General features: G+C 43.6%; 8 protein-coding genes across 8 annotated transcripts; 6 read left to right on the top strand and 2 right to left on the bottom strand.

Annotated features, from left to right (window-relative positions):
* Window positions 1–635: 635 nt before the first annotated feature.
* V865_004805 (uncharacterized protein) lies at window positions 636–2,844 on the bottom strand (the record flags this gene model as incomplete). Its single annotated transcript, XM_066228580.1, has 5 exons — window positions 636–1,544; window positions 1,624–1,682; window positions 1,748–1,939; window positions 1,997–2,253; window positions 2,330–2,844. The coding sequence occupies 5 exons, from the start codon at window positions 2,842–2,844 to the stop codon at window positions 636–638; spliced, it is 1,932 nt and encodes a 643-aa protein (XP_066084677.1).
* A 525-nt stretch (window positions 2,845–3,369) lies between these two features.
* Window positions 3,370–4,767, bottom strand: V865_004804 (uncharacterized protein; the record flags this gene model as incomplete). The annotated part of the gene is made up of 9 exons (XM_066228579.1): window positions 3,370–3,569; window positions 3,703–3,776; window positions 3,839–3,926; window positions 4,001–4,059; window positions 4,132–4,359; window positions 4,418–4,503; window positions 4,569–4,601; window positions 4,663–4,693; window positions 4,751–4,767. 9 exons carry the CDS (start codon window positions 4,765–4,767, stop codon window positions 3,370–3,372), a joined length of 816 nt encoding a protein of 271 aa, XP_066084676.1.
* Window positions 4,768–5,248: 481 nt separating this feature from the next.
* On the top strand, window positions 5,249–8,943 carry V865_004803 (alanine-tRNA ligase; the record flags this gene model as incomplete). Its single annotated transcript, XM_066228578.1, has 13 exons — window positions 5,249–5,446; window positions 5,531–5,648; window positions 5,708–5,790; window positions 5,846–5,970; window positions 6,037–6,107; window positions 6,160–6,193; window positions 6,250–6,760; window positions 6,826–7,231; window positions 7,293–7,582; window positions 7,634–8,233; window positions 8,290–8,499; window positions 8,563–8,742; window positions 8,836–8,943. The coding sequence occupies 13 exons, from the start codon at window positions 5,249–5,251 to the stop codon at window positions 8,941–8,943; spliced, it is 2,934 nt and encodes a 977-aa protein (XP_066084675.1).
* Window positions 8,944–9,365: 422 nt separating this feature from the next.
* V865_004802 (uncharacterized protein) lies at window positions 9,366–12,190 on the top strand (the record flags this gene model as incomplete). Its single annotated transcript, XM_066228577.1, has 4 exons — window positions 9,366–9,406; window positions 9,498–9,761; window positions 9,884–9,978; window positions 10,047–12,190. The coding sequence occupies 4 exons, from the start codon at window positions 9,366–9,368 to the stop codon at window positions 12,188–12,190; spliced, it is 2,544 nt and encodes an 847-aa protein (XP_066084674.1).
* Window positions 12,191–12,822: 632 nt separating this feature from the next.
* Window positions 12,823–14,507, top strand: V865_004801 (uncharacterized protein; the record flags this gene model as incomplete). Its single annotated transcript, XM_066228576.1, has 5 exons — window positions 12,823–12,869; window positions 12,946–13,212; window positions 13,284–13,378; window positions 13,466–14,102; window positions 14,201–14,507. 5 exons carry the CDS (start codon window positions 12,823–12,825, stop codon window positions 14,505–14,507), a joined length of 1,353 nt encoding a protein of 450 aa, XP_066084673.1.
* Window positions 14,508–14,869: 362 nt separating this feature from the next.
* Window positions 14,870–16,569, top strand: V865_004800 (uncharacterized protein; the record flags this gene model as incomplete). Its single annotated transcript, XM_066228575.1, has 6 exons — window positions 14,870–14,937; window positions 15,008–15,271; window positions 15,338–15,435; window positions 15,515–15,536; window positions 15,586–16,146; window positions 16,227–16,569. The coding sequence occupies 6 exons, from the start codon at window positions 14,870–14,872 to the stop codon at window positions 16,567–16,569; spliced, it is 1,356 nt and encodes a 451-aa protein (XP_066084672.1).
* A 348-nt stretch (window positions 16,570–16,917) lies between these two features.
* On the top strand, window positions 16,918–18,086 carry V865_004799 (uncharacterized protein; the record flags this gene model as incomplete). The annotated part of the gene is made up of 6 exons (XM_066228574.1): window positions 16,918–16,982; window positions 17,046–17,128; window positions 17,192–17,312; window positions 17,408–17,505; window positions 17,614–17,653; window positions 17,732–18,086. 6 exons carry the CDS (start codon window positions 16,918–16,920, stop codon window positions 18,084–18,086), a joined length of 762 nt encoding a protein of 253 aa, XP_066084671.1.
* A 57-nt stretch (window positions 18,087–18,143) lies between these two features.
* Window positions 18,144–18,698, top strand: V865_004798 (uncharacterized protein; the record flags this gene model as incomplete). Its single annotated transcript, XM_066228573.1, has 3 exons — window positions 18,144–18,301; window positions 18,367–18,516; window positions 18,605–18,698. The coding sequence occupies 3 exons, from the start codon at window positions 18,144–18,146 to the stop codon at window positions 18,696–18,698; spliced, it is 402 nt and encodes a 133-aa protein (XP_066084670.1).
* Window positions 18,699–19,119: the final 421 nt, after the last annotated feature.

Below are 19,119 nucleotides of genomic sequence, written 5' to 3'. Positions count from 1 at the left end.
TCTCCCGCATCTTGAGATGCTCCTCAACGGGCTAGAGTTCGGTTTCTTTATGCCTTGTGAGAGGGAAGAATGATAGTCGCGTTTGAGGTGATCATTGCGATTCATTAGATCCAAATGATGGACCAAAGGTGTGGTAGAGCATAACGCTAAATTAGCTTGCTACCATTCCTATTTTGTTCGGTACATGGCCTTGAGTGTTCTGTATCGTACTGAAGCTGCATGTCTTGTGATCAAGCAAGGATAGCCAAGTACTCGAGCAAAGGGTCATCAATCGTTAGTTCAACGCAGGTGCCACAATCATTTTAATCTAATCTAAAACGAACAAAAAGGATGCATGTTAATAGCGATCGATCCGACCTGTGCGTCGAATAATACGTGAATTAAGATATGTTTCAAGCTAAATATGCATACAGACACAACTGTTTGAGACTAAATACGCCTCTGAAGTGTGTTTGTAAAAATGTGGTCCGTGTGTGATGTATCACACTCCAGGGTAAGAGTGGTCTGTGGCATTTCACAAAACAACGTTCATCAAGGACTATGCTACAAGTGTTACAAGTATCATCATTATAGGTAAAGTTGGGTGATATCAAATATCTTCAACAGGATATTAGCCGTTGTAGATGCTCCTTAATTTATCTGAAACTCGGTATGGGTATCTCCGCCAATTCACCTCCATGTCCCTTCGGAACCTCCTTACTTGGGATCTGATTCATCATAGCTCTAGGTGGTTGTCGGATCTCTTGTTCTAAATTAGTCATGTTTGGTATCATATCAATATTCATCTGCGTGGGTACTGGCGGCACAGGTTGTGCGTCTCGTGCATGTGTCGGGTTATTGCTTTTATTGATCCAAGGTAATAAATTTGAAGTTGGAGGTTCAGTATATTCTGAGACTTCTGAATGAGGTCTAGTACCTTGACGACTGGTAGTGTATGATTCGTAAATGCTCATACCATCTACGTCGGTTGGTACAGCAGGAATAGTCCTGACTGTTCGAACAGTCTCGTTTCTCCCTAGTTTACCGTTTGGTATGGGAGGTACGAAAGGGTTTTCGATCGTTGCATCGTTATGGGATCGTTGAGAAGCCTCTCGACGTAATAATTCAGGAGACATATCTTCAGCTAAGGAGGCAGTCATCTCCATCTCAGCTTCTGTATCGTAGGTGTAGTTGGTAATTCCATCACTGGTGGGTAAAGCAGTTTTGCTGGGATAGAATAGATTGTCCTCGAATGGATTTCGATTCGTCCCGGAGTGAGGATTGGAGGAAGTGACCATATATTGAGTTTGTCTTCTTCCGGCGTTATTGTCGTACTCGTATGGAACAAATTGATCAATCGCATTGGGATCATACCAGTCATCATCATCATCATCTGTCACTTCACCTGGCCTATTCCCCCTCTGACGATATGAATAAGGAGTGATAGGATCTGCCGCACCGAATGATGATCGGGTAACTCGACTTGGATGCATAGTTGGTGAGAACTTCTCGTCCATTGGATCGTCGGAAATGTCAAGTAGTGCTTCTCGAGCTTTCTTCTTTCGCTACGTACAACAATTCAGGCGTTCAGCTTGATATTTTTTGGAAATGACCTTACGATGATCGAAGAGGAGGATAACTTACCCATTGATACCATGCAAGATACAGTAGTATCAAGCCTACCAGAACTCCTCCCACTATACCTACATTCATCACGTTCATCAGGCATAGTTCAGTTAAGTTACTTGTATACCCAGCAGCTACTTACCAACGATAGCGACAGAACTGAGTTTACCCCCGCCGCCATTCTTCGTATCAGGATTCGAATTGGAGTGAGCAGAATCAGCACCGGGAGTTACAGAGGTGCCATCGCTTGTCGCACTCCCGTCCTCAGCAGGACTACTATCTGCAGCGGTGGGCTCCGGATTCGCCGCATTTGAGCCAATGGGTGTCGTAGAGGCTATATACCATACCCCGATCAGCCTTATGCAGCAATATGGAGAGATATATGACCTACCAATGCTAATCACCTGAGAAGAAGATGCTGAACTACTTGTTTGCCCAGAGGTCGAGTCGACCTGTAAGTTGGCCAAAGCCAGCTGCGAAGGCTCCATGGTATCGTGTTGCTCTGATGTGGTCGGAGCGGAGGATTCGTATGTTGATTCGGTCAAAGGGGTTGAAGAGAAGGATGTTTGCTCGGAGGACATGGTGGAAGACGAGGTGAATAATGAGACTGGTGGAGGTACAGGTGGGATAGATGTGGTCATAGCAGTCCTGCAAACATCATGTTCTCAACCAGTCAGCCACCGAAAGCGTAGTAGAATCGCAAAAGAGAAAGCTTAAGGCTTACGAAGTTGGCACCGCATGACTTTCACTCGTACTGATAGTGATTGAGCTACTAGAACTTGTCAACGCGGTGCTGGATTGGTCAGTGGTCACAGCGCTTGAGGATTGCTCAGTTGTTCTGGATGTGTTGGTAGTCTGGGAGCTGGCAATATTTGACGTGAGAGAAGAAATGGAGGGTGAAGTAGTTGAGGTGATAGGCTCAGCCAGAATGGAAGGTTCGGTAGGTCCTGTCGAAGTGGATTGTAGGATATCTGTATTACTCTCATTCAAGCTCGATGAGGTATGTGACTGCGATGGGGCTGAAGTGGTTGTGGTTTCTGTAGCTTCTTCCGCGACAGCAGTCGACATGAGTGTTTCCGAATCGGTAGAAGATGCAAAAGCCGAGTTGGAAGGATTCGTACTTGGATTTTCGATAAGAGCGGTGGTAGTGCCAGGTGGGATTTGGGTATCAGTAGCAGGACTGGTGGTGACCTGTCCACCATCGGGTGTAGTATCGGGGATATCTTCTCGATCAGACATGGTGGTAAACTTGAATTAGAGAGAGCGGCAAGGGTAAGTGACGAGATATCGTAAGGCGATAGTGGATCGAATTGGTAATGAGAGCGTGATAGTTGGTATGGTATGAAAAGTATTGAAAGAATTGTACAGCGAAAAAAAAAAAGAAAAAAAAAGAAACGGATGATGATGATAGTAGTATATCGTTCCTACAGGAAAATTTGATAGTACTTGGAGAGGATCATGAGGTATTTTCAGTACAGTAAAGGCTACAGAGTTGGCTGTGCGATCAAGACAGTATGCTATGCTATGTCTTTCTTTTACTATCAAGGACGCTACCACTTGAACCAGGATCAGCAAGGCAGTCTAACGGATCGAGGGATTTATCAAAGGATATCACATGAAAGGACAGCCAAACGTTCACGTAACGAATCTCACTATCCTTTTATCAGTTTGGAGGAGAACAAGATATATTCAGCCTTTCGAATTTTATGTCGCATTACTCATATCTCGTGACGAAACATGCATTGGAGAGGCTTTACCTTTTGGTTATAACTTGTTGAAACTTTTCAATATTCTATCTTCTATACCTTCTCCAACCCATTTATACATCCCTTCTGCCAATGCTAGATTTTCGACTTCGTTTTTGAATAATTTGGACATGTCTGGTTGACCTGGTCCACCCATCATCCCTGCGCCTGCACCTGATAGAGATGACATGGCCGACAGATCTCGTGCGTCGACGGCAGCTAACGATCGCAAATACAGACCCTATTAGCAGACGATCCTACTACATCCCCATTCCGATGATAGCATCCAAATTGATGAAGTGTGAACTACAATGCATATCGTGGTTGAAGAATTCGAAATACATGCACTCACAGTTATTCGAACCTAGGATAAGCTTGAACACACCATTCAAACCGAACAGATTGAGGAAGTACCAGGATAATGCCCTATATACGGTTTTTGTCATCAGCTGGATCCCATGAGCAGATATAAGACGCATGGTACTCACGAGACCCATCTAACATCCAGGTCAGGCATAGGAATATCTCTCGATAAGAGGGATTTGAACCCGGCAGTTAAGGGGAATGGTAGTCTCACTAGTATGACATTAATGTCAGTATTAGCTATTTGTCCCGCCAGAGCCATTTTGTGTTTGAGAGTTACGACTCACTCAATACAAATCCAGAGAAGAATACGTTGATGTATTGCATAATGACCATGTTTGGTACCCTACAGTCTCAACATCATCAGCTGTGCCCATCTTTATACTTGTATCCGATGATCAGATGACAGCTGACTTACATCATGACACCTTGTTTCTTCATACCTTCCATCATGGTGTCCATCTGACCATTATCGAATGGGTTGGCCGGAGCCGCATCATCCCCTTCTTTCTTTGGTGTCGGTTTGAGGTATTCGCCCGAAGACAGAGCTGCCGCAAATGACGTGGAGAAAGAGCGGTACTGTGTGGGAGGAAGAGGTGATAATGGTGCAGTAGCTCGAAGCAAAGCTGCTCGACCTAATGCCCGTCTGTTGAGTCACAGTCAGCTACCTATCAGGCCCTCAGAATTAGTCCGGTTGCACGAACTGTTCTCTAACAGCTGCGGCAGGCTGTTTCTTTGGCGGTGAATTGAGGAGAAGAGTGATATAGTGACGCAAAACACCGACGAGCACCTGCGGAAGAAAGGATGAAGCATCAGCCAACATTCGTGGTGGCCTTAGAAGGGCAGCCAGCTCACCATAATTAGAGTGATAGGTATCAGGACCCAGTCCTATACTCGAAAGATTAGCGTACATCCACGAACAATCGTGGATGATGCGATCATGACTTACCCTGATAGAGGGGTCAAGATATAAATCTTGTCTGCGGCAGGATATTTATCAGCTGTGGTGTATTCACTTACGGAACAAGATAGCTTACTCTGCCTTGACTGTCATGACGGTGCTATGCCTCGCTATAAACTGGTCAATATGGAATACAATTAGGCAGTACACATCATCATCATCATCACCATAATCCCATCTGTTTTGAACACTCTCCATCAGCATCCACCTATCCATGGCGATCCACGTGGGCCTACGTATCACGTGACTTTTGCCATTATCAGCTCGACTCCAAAACCGGTTGTTGAAATGAACAGGACACATCCTTGCGTCCAAAATCCTCCTTGCTCTAACACCTTCCTTGCTTATCACTTATCATCATCGCCGCTTCGTCTCAAGTCAAGTTGACTCGAATAATATCCTACAGACAAGCAGTCATACCTTTCGAACAGAATATAAAAGATCGTCTGGATCATTGTCTCTTTGAATGCCTTTTGGCGTAAACTTGTTACCTCGTTTACGCTCTACCTCTAGCATAACTCTTAAATCCCCATTTCAATTTCGACCCATTACTACTACCTCTTATAGACTCAAAATGTCATTTGCCGATAAGAAACCCACCGTACCCACGACCGCTCCTCATCCTTGGCCTTCGCCATCCGACTGGCCCGCTTCAAAGGTCCGACAAACTTATATCGATTACTTTGTCAACCAACCTGGATTCGAACACACTTTCTGGCCATCAAGTGGTGTGATTCCCTTCGATGATGATACTCTTCTTTTTGCCAATGCCGTGAGTCTACCCATTTCTGACATCATCATTGGACACTGGTCCTGCTGGTAGCTGGAAGCTGATGAGAGAAACGATCCGCGACAGGGTATGAACCAGTACAAACCTCTTTTCTTAGGTACCGCTGACCCCAAGTCAGATCTCTCGAAGTTGATTAGAGCGGTGAACAGTCAGAAATGTATTCGTGCGGGAGGTAAACATAACGGTCAGTTCAGGTTCCCCGATTCGAACGGTATAGCCGAACTGATATGATCGTTATTGTAGATCTTGATGATGTTGGTAAAGATACCTACCATCACACATTCTTCGAAATGTTGGGTAACTGGTCGTTCGGTAACTACTTCAAGGTACGCTCACACAATGGAATTGTCGTTATACAGTAAGCTGACCTTTATGATCCAGATCGGAGCCTTGACAATGGCCTGGGATCTCCTTACCCGAGTGTATGGATTACCAAAAGACAGATTATACGTCACTTATTTTGAAGGGGATGCTAAGCAAGGATTAGAGCCGGATACTGAAGCTCAGTGAGTAGCTACTGTATGCAACACGAAAGGTATCCAAATCAAGCTAATCCTTACAAACGTCTGCAGACAAATCTGGAGGGATCTTGGAGTACCAGAGAGCCACATTCTTCCTGGTAATGCTAAGGATAATTTCTGGGGTGAGCTGGTTTTACGGCAATGTGCTGTCGACTTTTAGCTGACATCTTGCAGAAATGGGTGCTACTGGACCTTGTGGACCATGCAGGTGAGTTCATGTCTAAGATATAGGTCGTCGACCATAAGCTAATGTTATTTGCTTAGTGAAATCCATTTCGACCGAATTGGTGGACGAGAGGTACCAGAACTCGTCAATGCCGATGACCCCAACGTCCTCGAAATTTGGAATAACGTTTTCATCCAATACAATCGAGAACAATCAGGAGAACTACGTCCATTGCCCGCCAAACATGTCGATACCGGTATGGGTTTCGAACGATTAGTCTCAGTCTTACATAACGTTTCTTCGAACTACGATACCGACGTATTCACACCTATCTTCGCCGAAATTCAGAAGCTGACGGGTGGTAGACCATATCAAGGTAAACTTGGTGAAGAAGATGTGGATGGTATCGATACTGCCTATAGGGTAATTGCCGATCACATTAGAACATTGACGATTGCCATTTCAGATGGCGGTGTACCTGACAAAGATGGTAGAGGTTATGTGTTGAGAAGAATTCTCAGAAGAGGTGTTAGATACGCTAGTAACAAGTTTAACGTCAAGATTGGAAATTTCTTCTCTTCTTTGGTACCAGTGGTGGTTGATTCATTGGTATGTCAATGGATCTCATGATATTATACTGAGCATATTGCTGATGTTCTTTATAATCGTTGTAGTCCGGTATCTTCCCCGAAGTGACCAAGAAGATACCTGAACTGGTTGAAATCTTGAACGAAGAAGAAGCTTCTTTTGCTCGAACTCTCACTCGAGGTGAATCTTTGTTCAACAAATACGCCAGTGCCGCCTTGGAAGAGAAGAGGGATGTATTGGGTGGAAAAGATATCTGGAGATTATACGATACTTATGGTTTCCCCGTTGACTTGACTCAAATCATGGCTGAAGAACGAGGTTTGAAGATTGATCAAGAAGCTTTCGAGAAGGCCAGGTTAGAATCGCTCGAAGCGTCCAAGGCGGGAGGTAAAGACAAAGGTGTAGCTGGGACTGTCAAATTGGACGTACATGATCTTGGTGCTTTGGAGGCTAATGATCAAGTCCCAAAGACTGATGATTCGTTCAAATACCGTGAGTAAAATCGGACGATCTGTCTTCGCATCGTACTTATACTCACATTGCTTTCTCGCAGAACTGGACGACATCACAGCTACCGTCAAATCCATCTACCACTCCTCCAAATTCTACTCTTCCACCTCTGAACTTCCACTCAACGCTCCTTTCGGTGTTTTACTTGACAAGACCAACTTCTACGCTGAATCCGGTGGTCAAGAATACGATACTGGTGTGCTTGCCATAGATGGACAGGCTGAATTCAAAGTAGAAGATGTTCAAGTATACAATGGTTATGTGCTGCATATTGGTCAGATGGAGGAAGGTGAAATCAAAGTCGGAGATGAAGTCATCTGTACTTACGATGAGGTGAGTTAAACTTAATCCAGGTATATTGATGTGGACTGACCTCTGTGATAGCTCCGACGATGGCCTATCCGAAACAACCACACTGGAACGCACATCCTGAACTTTGGCCTTCGAGAAGTACTCGGTGACCATATCGACCAAAAAGGATCTCTCGTTGCTCCTACTAAACTTCGATTCGATTTCTCACATGGTAAATCCATAACGACACCCGAGCTTGTCAAGATCGAAGCCATCTGTAACGAATGGATCAAGAAAGCTGCTCCAGTCTACGCCAAGGAAATGCCTTTGGCTGAAGCCTACAAGATTCCGGGACTTAGAGCAGTATTCGGCGAAGCTTACCCTGATCCTGTGCGAGTGGTATCTCTCGGATACCCCTTGGAAGAGATCGCTCAGAATATCGAAAGTTCCAAATGGAGAGGAACGAGTATCGAATTCTGCGGTGGTACCCATGTAGCCAAGACGGACGATATCAAGGATTTCGTCATTGTTGAAGAATCATCGATCGCAAAGGGGATTAGACGTATTGTAGCTGTGACAGGACATGAAGCTCATGAGGTATCGAGGAAAGCTGCCGAGTTCGAAAGAAGGCTGAACAAGATTGCGGAATTGCAAGGTAAAGAAAAAGAAGTTGCTATGAAACCATATTTGGTCGTACGTGTGGTCTGATGTACTACATCAAGAGAATGATGCTGATTTCGTCGATTTAGGAACTTGGTCAAAGTGGTATCTCTTTGATCAAGAAAGCTTCCTTGAAGTCCACTTTCGAAAAGATGCAATCTGAATTAGTCGCCGCTGCCAAAGCCAAGACTGCTGCTGATTCCAAAGTCATCCAAGATACTATCAAGACGTTCTTCAAGGAGAACCCTAATGATAATGTATACGTTGGTGAATTTGAAGTTGCAGGTGGTAATGCTAAAGTAAGTTGTTACTATTGCTTTCATCGACGAGGAATCGCAACTGATAATGTTTTTGGTATACAGACATTATCTGCCGCTGTCACCGCTGGTAAATCCCTTTCCAAAGCCATCTACGTATTCTCCACCGACCAAGAGAATGGTAAAGTCGCTCATACCAATTACTTACCTAAGGAAGTATTGGATAAGAAGGTCATAGATGGTAAGACATGGTTGGGAGAAGTTAGTAAGATCGTTGGCGGTAAGGTAAGTGATCTTTTCTTGGTATACTTGCACGGCCTCTACCACCCTTCCAACCTTTGGAATAGCCACACATGCTAATATGCTTTATTATCGTAGGGCGGTGGTAAAGACGAATCTGCTACAGGTGTAGGAAGCGAACCCACCAAAGTCAAGGAGGCTATTGTGGTCGCTAAGCACTTCTATCTGTCCAAGGTAGAGGCTTAACAGGATCATATGAGGTTTGAGATCAGGATAGGGAGTGGATGTATCTACAGATCAGGGATGGAGTGAATCATGATGATTGAGAATGCACATATATAGTTCATTCATGGAATCCAGAGTACATAGATCCTTGCGCAATCTGCAAATCGATGTTCAAGCAGGAAGTTGGGTTAATCTCTCTTTTTCCGACGGAAAGAGTGTGCCTGAGATAGATGTCAGTTTCAGAAATGCGAAAGAGGTCAAAGCGTAAGGATACGTTAAGAAATTCGCTTGACATCTTGATTTTGCTCGATGCATGTTGTCTCTCTCATCGCATAGGGCTCCAATAGACGATGGAGTGGAGATATAGATCGATAGAATGATACAACATTTGAGCCGATAGATCAGTCGATCGCAGAACCTGTAACCTCTCGTTCACAACGAAAATGACATCAGGTAAGAAGAAATATGATCCACCTCGACATCAGTGAGTTGAACTCTCTTCGACCGTGCATTGACTATTATATGAAGGCAACGGAATGGTATGAGAGTATATACTAATGTATATGATAATTCAGATGGACGGAAAAACAAACATATCATTTACTCGAAACCATCTCGTCCAGTCAGACTTACCTCGATACTTTCTTCCCTCCCCAGTCCTTCAAATCAACTTCGACAAAATATGAAATGGAGAAAGAACTTTGTCTTTTGATTTTGGACGATACGAAATGGATGGAATGGATGATCCAACATAGTAAGATACGGAGGAATGGAGATAGGTTGGAAGTGCTAGAAGGGTGGGAGAAGATGGGGAATCCAGTTAGGAGTAGATTGGATCTGTAAGTTTTGTTATATCTGATTTGGGAGTACATACGAAATATCCTCTTTCACCTTCTCAGGATGTAGAGGGTCATGCGAAGCTATACATGGGCTGATCTTTTGATTTCCGTAAATATTATAGGATACATAAAGATGCGAGAGATGCTAGAAGATTACTAGGTAAAGCTACTTCACCTGATGATTTGAAACACAACAGTCAAGAAAGACTCATATGGAGTGAGTACGAACGTATCACTAGCCGAGATACGGTATATGTTTTATCCATACTAATACAGGCTTTATAGACGATTATAGGAATTCGGGTAGATATACTTGGTATTTCCTCTATGTCCAAGCTCAGTTGGTACATAATCCAAATTGGATTAACAGTCCACAAACAACCAGTGGCTCGAGAAGCGGTAATTCAAGTACACCGGGCTCTGAAGCTTCATCCTCTTCTACTCCGTTGAGAAGTATTAGCACAAATCACCCCAATGATACGCCCTCTAGAAGGACTGTTGGAGGTGATACTCCGGAAGGAAGGTTTAGCGCTCACAGCCAGCATAACATATCGGCTTTGCCAAGACCGACTCTTCCTAGTACATCATCTATGTCAACGCCTGTTCGGGCGCCTGCTCGACCGGTAGTACCCAGCTCATCAAGATCAGCTACGACAACGACAAAACGTACATTCCCAGCCTATTCCATCCCCCGTGCCGCACCCTCATCAATGTCACGATCTGCCCCTTCTTCCCTTGACAGCCGTCGTACCAAAAGACCTCGAACCTCTCCACCTGCGCAACGAATCTCTACCAGGACTACCCCATTGATCCGACGAGTAGGTAATCTCGCACCAGATGTTATATCCATCTCATCAGATTCGGACTCAAACACAAATAGTGAACCGAACGACTCGTTCTCCGATGACGAAGATGAAGATGATAGTACCGATCTAGTCGAGATCCAAGTTACAACCATCATTCGACCTGATCCATCGTCTAATATTCCTTTCATACCATTTCCCACTAATGGTGATAATCTTCATACATCATCTCGCACGATACTTGATCAAGCGCAGAACCTGGAAGCTATAAGAAATCTTTCAAGGCCTATAATGACACCTAGGAATCATGACCGTTCATCAGATGACAGTGATTCTGATAGGGAGGATGAAGATGAAACAACGGAAGAATCTTTAAGACCACCTACACCACCTTTCCCTCCTCCTCCACCTCCTTCTTCTTCTACTACATCTACATTATTCTCCCATATAGGAGACAATCAAAGTAGGAATACATTATCAGGCGCGATATCTGAACATTTCATGGAGGATATGTTTTATGATCCAACGATAAGATCACATAGGTTAGATGCCTTACATCGCAATCTCGGTAAATCACCGCCCCCCGTTCAGCCTACTGTACTATCAATTGTCACTGCCTCTGCTGGGCCCGTAGAAGATGATGGGGTATTGCGGTTGCACGCGGTCGAACATCAAGATGAAGGGGAGCAGCTCACATACGGTCCGGTATTTTCACCGTTGATCATCACCGATGGTACTTTACCTGATTTCCCTATTAATTTGGATCTGGGTTCACCGAAAATAGGAGAAAGGGATAAACCGATTGAAGTTTCAGATAGTGAAGAGGAAAATGATGAAGAGCAAGAGCAAGGGGCGAGTATACAGCAGAATATCATCACTCAAGGCTCGGGAAGTATACTGGGAATTGATATTAGGCAAACTGCCGGTGACCACCCTGGATGTGGAGGAATAGAAGAGCTGGTCGATGAACATGAAGATATGGATATCGAAATGGATATGGATATGGATATACAAGATGATAGGGAATTTGATGATCTTAATTCAGAATGCGATATTGGTGGGAGGGATGAATTAGAAGATATGGATCTGTGTTCTGATATTGGTCAAGATGAGACTGAGCAGAGATTTGATGACAGTTGGGAGATGGTGGACGATCCTGGATCTTGCAATTCGCCACACAGTCGCCCTCCATCTGTGACGATTGCTAGCTCGTCGACCCAGTCCAAGGATCCAGTAAACAAGAGCTCTCCAAGCTCTCGCTCACTTGCGCACCCCCAACCTGCCTCTGCTCTAGATACATCCCGTACGATGGATTCTTCCGGTCCCATAATACGAATACTGTTGCTCGAATTGAAATATACCAAATCACGCGCACTGGAGGATATCGAAGTGGACTTCCGTTGTATGCGATCGCCGTCCATCAAATCGCTCGAAGATATCGTTGAAATAATGGGTGGGAAGGTCGCGAATATAGATACAAAGCAGGGAGAAGGGAAAACGAGCTACTTGGTTGTAGATGATGGAGTGCCAGATGAAGGTGTATCGAAAGGAAGGAGGGTGTCGGTTGGGGAACTGTTGGGTATGATCGCTGATTTGAGGGAAGGGGAGTTGAACGGGGTACCATAAACACCATGATGTATGTCTTTTCTTCGAATTCATAGTATTGCTCGTCGCATTCGAATGTTCATGAAGTATTGGAAGTCGACTACCCGGTGTGCATAGTGTAACATATATATGTATATATCACTTTGTATATAGCATGTATATCTATATTTTGTCGTGACTCCGCATCGATGTGTTTTCCTATTTTGAAAATGATTGTTGATCCTCAGTTCGTCAATAAATAAGGTTCGTATCAAAATCAAGATGAATCTCAATCGAAAATAGAATATTAATAGCACATGTACTGTAGGAGCGTGGCAGCACAAATCGAAAAATATCCGACCAAGTTTACAGATATCAGGAATATGGATCTCAATGCTTGATGAGTGTTGGCGACATGTAGTGCAGTGATGGATGACATAAGGAAGGACAACATGATCGATGATCCCCCCACCGTGACTACACAACAATGTTGGATGGTGGTGGGTAACTTGATGCATACACGACGCACAGATCATCAGAAAAAGTCAAATCGTGATTAAAGCCACGATCTCATCCTTTTTCATAATCCTCATGTCTTAACTGTTGATCTACCTATCAATCAATTCTCCTCCTATCCAGAGATCAGGACACCCTAACAAGTTGTTGAGGTCAAGATGCCACCCAGTACGAAAATAGATCAATACCCAACTGCTGAACACAGGTGAATCCAACTGCCCCTTTCTTCACCTAGGCCACCTTACCTTCCTAAATGAAAGAGCTGATGATCTTACGACTAGATGGACAGAGGATCAGGTTTGTATACTCCTCCACAAGATACACCTCAACCCCCAGCTGCAACAACTCTTCTTCCTCAAACATGACGACAATTCACCGCCGTCCATTCGAATGGAACAACAACTATGTTTGGATGTACTGAAAGACACAAAATGGATGGAATGGATGATCAAACACCAGAGGGTACTTAAAGATGGTAGGACAGGTGGTTTGGTAGTAAGGGATCAGTGGCCTAGGGGTCTAAGAGCTGTCAGTAGGCTGTTTGATGAGTAGGTCGTCGATATTTGCACTGTCATCTAGGAAGGAAGGTGAGATGAGCTGACGAGATATTTTGTGATAGGTTGCACCCCTTAGCGGAGAAGATTAAATGCTCTCTTGGAGAGGTACGGTTCTCCGAGCAACTCAAGAAAAATCCACTGGCAGATAAACTATGGAGTGAGTGTCTCTATCCTGACCCGATACACGAGTAATCTTTTCATCGCTGATGTGATGTTGATTTGTTTTGATTGACATATGACATAGAAAAATGGCAAGATAAATCAAGACATATATGGTATTTCGAATATGTAGCTATCAAAACTACCTTAAAACCTAAGTGGATCTATACCAAATCGTTTTTCAGTAATAGTATAGGGATAGGTCAAGATATACAGTCGGATTTAATCATCCGAACCAATCCGGGTCACAAACCTATAAGATTCAAACCTAGGTTGGATCTAGACAAAATCCTTGCACGAGTTAAAGGTCGTCCCCCTTTTCACGCCACATCTCCCAACCATTCAAATGCTGTCCTACCTCCTCAAAATGTTTCGATCGGGAAAGACTGTGCCACATGTACACCTTCGCACAGTGAATCATCTTCAAATCCAAACAGAGATATATCTGAGGATCTCAAGACGGAATCGATATCAGGATATTATAATTCGATGAATGATATCAGTCTTGATCCTCCCGTGAAATTAGCAGGGAATCGATCGTCCGCTACTTTCATCATAAATTCAGATCCAGATTCTACTTTGGTCCATTCTCAATCGAAGACCCTTTCGGCGAAGTCACAGAGATATCATATAGCAAAAAAGGAGAATGAGGAAGGCTCAGAGAGAGACAATCAATTGATATCTGCTTTATTAATCTTTATCGCCCTTGAACGAGAATATCTGTAAGTGACGATCGGTTTCGGGGCCTATGTCATTCGCACTGCCATGGAAGACTATATAAATCAGCAGGTGAGGCTGATATGATCCGGCTTTTCAATAGACATTCAAGATGTATGTCGAAAATCCAAGTCATCCATGAAGGAACTCTTAATTCACGTGAAGAAGCGATCATCCGCATCGTCCAGCAGATGGGTGGTCAGACAAGGGAAGCAAGAGAAGGTGACATTGTCACTACTGTAGATGAGGATAGAGTCAAACAAAGGTACAGACTCGTTTCCGATGAAGAGAAAAACGGACAGAGTGAACAAGATCATGTTGCGATCACTTTGGTGGGATTGGTCGAGCTGATCAGGGAATGTCGTAAAAAGGAATTGGAAGAGAGAACGATGGATTTACTTACTTTTTGACGTATCATTATCTTAGCTGTACATCTACAGTATTTCATCTCATATGGATATCGGCTGTTCACAGATGCATCATTGGATAGGATGATGATCCAGATTAGTGTTGTCATTGATTACGCATTGATCACTTTGCAATGGCCTGTTCTCATCGTCTTCCTGAATACAGATGACTGGAGGTGACATCAAATCGAGATAAGATCCAAATAGGACCGTGCGCCAGGACAAGGTTAGATGTCTTGTGCATCTACTGTTATATACCTGTTGCACTGCTTCTTCTCGTTCTTCACACAAAAAACTCATTCACATACGGTAGTCACGCCATATCAAGATCTCTCTCAAAGCTGAAAATCACCTAGTCAAACAAGATGGGTAAGAAGAAGAAGGATACCCCACCACAGGAGCCCATCAAGGTCATACAGCCATTCGAGCATGAGTGAGTAAACGATCACTCACTACCTTACTGGGGGAGAGTTGGTGTCCATTGGTTGGACGACCCTGTATAGCTGGACAGAACCTCAGATATGTACACTCCTCACCCGTATCGCCCCTGATGAAAGCTACCAGCAGCTTTTCTTCCTGAAGCACAACAAACACACTTCCAAGATGGTGATGCAAGAACAGAAGCTCGCATTGGGTCTACTCCCGAATACCGATTGGATGAAATTCATGATCAAAGAGAAGCGAGTCGTCAAGACTCCAGAGGGAGAGTTGAAAACAACTGAAGAATGGCCGAAGAAGATGAGAGTGATAAGTAGACTATTTGACGTGTGAGCGTGACTGATCTTCCATTCTCTCATAGTGAAGATTGAGCTGATGTGAGATGTTGATTGAAGGATCCATCCGCTAGCTGATGATATCAAGGTTTTACTGGGATCATCGTCTACTTCTGCAGAGTTGAAGAAAGATAATCCAGAAGGGTACAGATTATGGCGTGAGTCAGGTATTACTGTCCAGAACCGGTAAGTCAAAGACTCGAGTAGCTGATAATAACACCGGCTGATGTGTCATAGGTAATTGGCAGAAAAGTAATCAGTACTTGGTATTTCCCATACGTCGCTATCAAAAATCGATTATGTCCTAGATGGTTGAAAAATAAACCATCAACAACTTCCATTACTCAAGTAGAACTTCCCAAGATATCAATAGGTACTTCGGCTTCGAGTGAATCCCAAATATCTGGAGGATCGATAGTGAAACAATCTACATCTACGATTACCACTCCCAAACCACCTCCCTCACCTCCACCTTCCCGAACTATCTCTCCCTTTCTTCGCTCACCAAGTCGTAGTCAACACGATCATCTCTCGCCTTACTTTACCGGTCAAAGTGAGAAACAGAGTCAAAGAGAGGTTCCACCTCATCTGCAGAAGGTGAAACCTAAATTGGCAGAAAGTTTACATGATTTCATTGGAAGTTTGAAATTGGATGATATTCCTATCGAACCGCCTCCTGAGGTGTGGAATAATGGCGATCTTTATCCTACACCTGCTACCACTCCTATACCAATCGCAGGAGATGATGGACTAACTCGTCAAGAAAAAGTCAGAATAGATCTGGGATCGGGGATGGAAGTTGGATATGGGGACAATGAGGAGTTGGTATCAGCTATGATGATGCTAATGATTCAAGAGCTGAATGAAAAGTGAGTTCTTCATTGATTGCCTTTTAAGGGTTGACGATTGATTGATGGTTGCTTGTTGATTGTTGGGTGTTGGGTGTTAGACGATCCAATTGTATGGACAATGTGGCAATAGCATACGAACCACCCTTAAATCTATTTGAACGAGCGGTCCTATCTCTAGTGATCAAGATAGGAGGTAGGCCGATGCCGTTAGGCGACAGAGAGAAGATGCAAGAATTCTATGGGAGGATAGTGGGCTTGGAGGACAAAAGTGAATATATACTCTGGAAAGATACGAGTAACTTTGAGATGATGGTAGACGTGGCAGAAGCGAATACAGATACTTTACCATTACCGATCAGCTTAGTTGGGATCGTGCAGATGATGGTTGGGAATAGGAAGAGGGAGATGGAGAGAGGGATGGTGGATCTGATTACTTTCTGAGTCGTGATCGATAATGTGTCAATGATGTGTATCGTATCAAACTGTATCACCGTATATTGATCGCTCATGCCACTTTTGCTAAATTGCGCCTTAAACATCATCAAAGTGTGTCATCTAGAATTCGCTTTTTCTGATCACAGAAATGCTTTGATGTACCGTATACTTGAGGTGATCCTCAGTTGCTCACTTGTGTGTATCGACATAGTGTTGTCTTCGCTTTTATATTGCTTTGAGTTGATGTCCAACTATCACTTGTTTTGTTCTCTTCTATCTTTACCCCGAAAGAGACTCTTCAGCGGTATTTTACTACTGATTTATACGACACATAAAACGAAACATCTTTGCAGTATGAAAAACTTGTCTCGTCTACCTGCAGGTACTGGACCATGGTCAGGTTCACTCCCATTTCATATGTGAGTCTGAAAGTTCCCTATCTTCTCGTCAGCTCAAACCCTTAACCACAAATGGATGTCTAGGTGGACCGAAGCTCAAACATGCATTGTGCTTGATAAAATCGCTTCTAATAATGCATATTTCAAATCATTTATCCTCCAATCGGGTGAGAAGAGGAACTTTTAAAAAGCTAAACATGAAAAACGAATATGTTTGGAAGTTTTAAAAGACACGAAATGGATGGAATGGATGATCCGACATGATTGGATTATTAGAGATGGTAATGGTCATCCTACAGCTAAAGATGTATGGCATAAGAATCATATGGCTATAACTACTTTATTCAATTCGTGAGTGTCGTTGAACTACTGTTCAGTATCAGGTATCAATGTTGACTTGAGCTGACGAGATTTGTCGTGATGTACTGTACTGTACGGTATTGTAGGATCTTACAACCTTCAGCAGAAAAGATCAGAAGTGTACTAGGTCCTATTTCATCTGAATCTGAGATTCGAGTGGGATCTCGAAATCATCAGATTTGGAGTGAGTACAATATATTTTGCTTCCTCCTACGTTTCACTTAAGTCAACAAGTCAACTGGTAGTGAGACCATTCCTGATAACAAGTATATAAACTCTTATAATCTCATAGCCCGATTGCAAGAATCTGGCAAAAACACTTGGTATTTCAAGTACGTGGCACTTCAACTTCGACGAGATCCATCTTGGCTCCAGAAATCGAATACATCTACAAATCCTCATAATGCCAGTAAGCGCAACGATCGAGTTCTTTCGTTCAATGGTCCTGCGGGGTTCGACTCAGATGATGAAGGGACATATCGACCATCATCAAGTGTAGTATCTCGAAGACCAGCGTTAGTCGCGAAGAATAAGCGCAAAACCCAACAAGACTGGCCGGGACGTCAAGTATCCGACAGAATCCCATGGTCTGGATATATTGCCAATGTGGATGAAGAAAAGGACATCCCACCTCATCTTCAACAAATCACTTCATCAACTACTACCACTCCCTCGTCCAACCTTGTAGAGATATCGTCTGCGGACTCTGGTTCGGAATCGGTCGTGGTTGGAGATAGGGATTTTGGTACAGTCATAGAAGATTAATTCGATCATACGATGTTCATCCATACTCCCTCACCCGGCCCATCCCTAGACGAATCGATGATCACAGCCCGGATCGTCGATATCGCAAAGAATATCCCTTTACCCATCAGTCCGACTTTTTCTGCAAAAACTTTGGTCGAAAGAAAAGAGGATAAGCCATATGTGGATCTGGTAAGAGTTTTGTGTGGGATACTTAGCTTGGAGCTGGAGAAAAGGTGAGGACACGCTTTGCACTACTGTACTAGCCCAAATGGACATCTTGTTGAACCGCCGATGATAGACCCTCGAGATGTATGAACAAAATCGAAATTGTCATCTCAAATTCTTATCCCGAGCTTTATCTTTACATCGCTCAACTGGTCACTGATCTAGGAGGCAGGGCCTTTTCCAACACGAAGTTGCTCAAGCCGCTTGCCTACGGGGTAAAAAGGTATGTCATCTTCGATGAAGACGAATCACCAGATGAGAACGGTATCCCCCCATTGATCGATGATGGATCGTCAAGTATGGATATGAAGGGCATGTTCAACCTCATCCGGAGATCTAAGAGAGAAAGAACTTTCACTTGTATCTGATGATAACCATTCAGACGATCTTCTCACCTTCTTCTAAAGCCAAAGTAACCCTCCTATGTGTATACCAACCTTTACATTGTGGTGATAGTTCAACTCAAGTCACTCTTTTCAATACATTACCTTTCTACCAACGCTTTAGCTCCAACACCAATACGTACAATACACACTTTCCGTTCAAGATCTATTCGACAAGACACGTCTCAACCTTTCTTTTCGCTTACCGACACTTACCCATCCTTTGTGGTTATCTCTATCTATGATGCAAGGCCATTTAGTCCTAGAAGATGTGTATAGTATATAAGAAGGACAATCAGAATGGGGATTCGAAATTTAATCATTATCGACTTATCGACTGAGAAAGCATTAAACAACCAAAAGTACACTGTAAAAGTGAAAACAACCATTATCGACTGAAACGACCAACTACCCTCCAAAAATATCTTATCCATACTCACTCT

Source organism: Kwoniella europaea, chromosome 1 (assembly GCF_036810445.1).
Source record: "Kwoniella europaea PYCC6329 chromosome 1, complete sequence".
NCBI lineage: Eukaryota > Fungi > Basidiomycota > Tremellomycetes > Tremellales > Cryptococcaceae > Kwoniella > Kwoniella europaea.
Note: the sequence above shows the minus strand (reverse complement) of the source record. Positions and strands in the feature narration are given on the sequence as shown.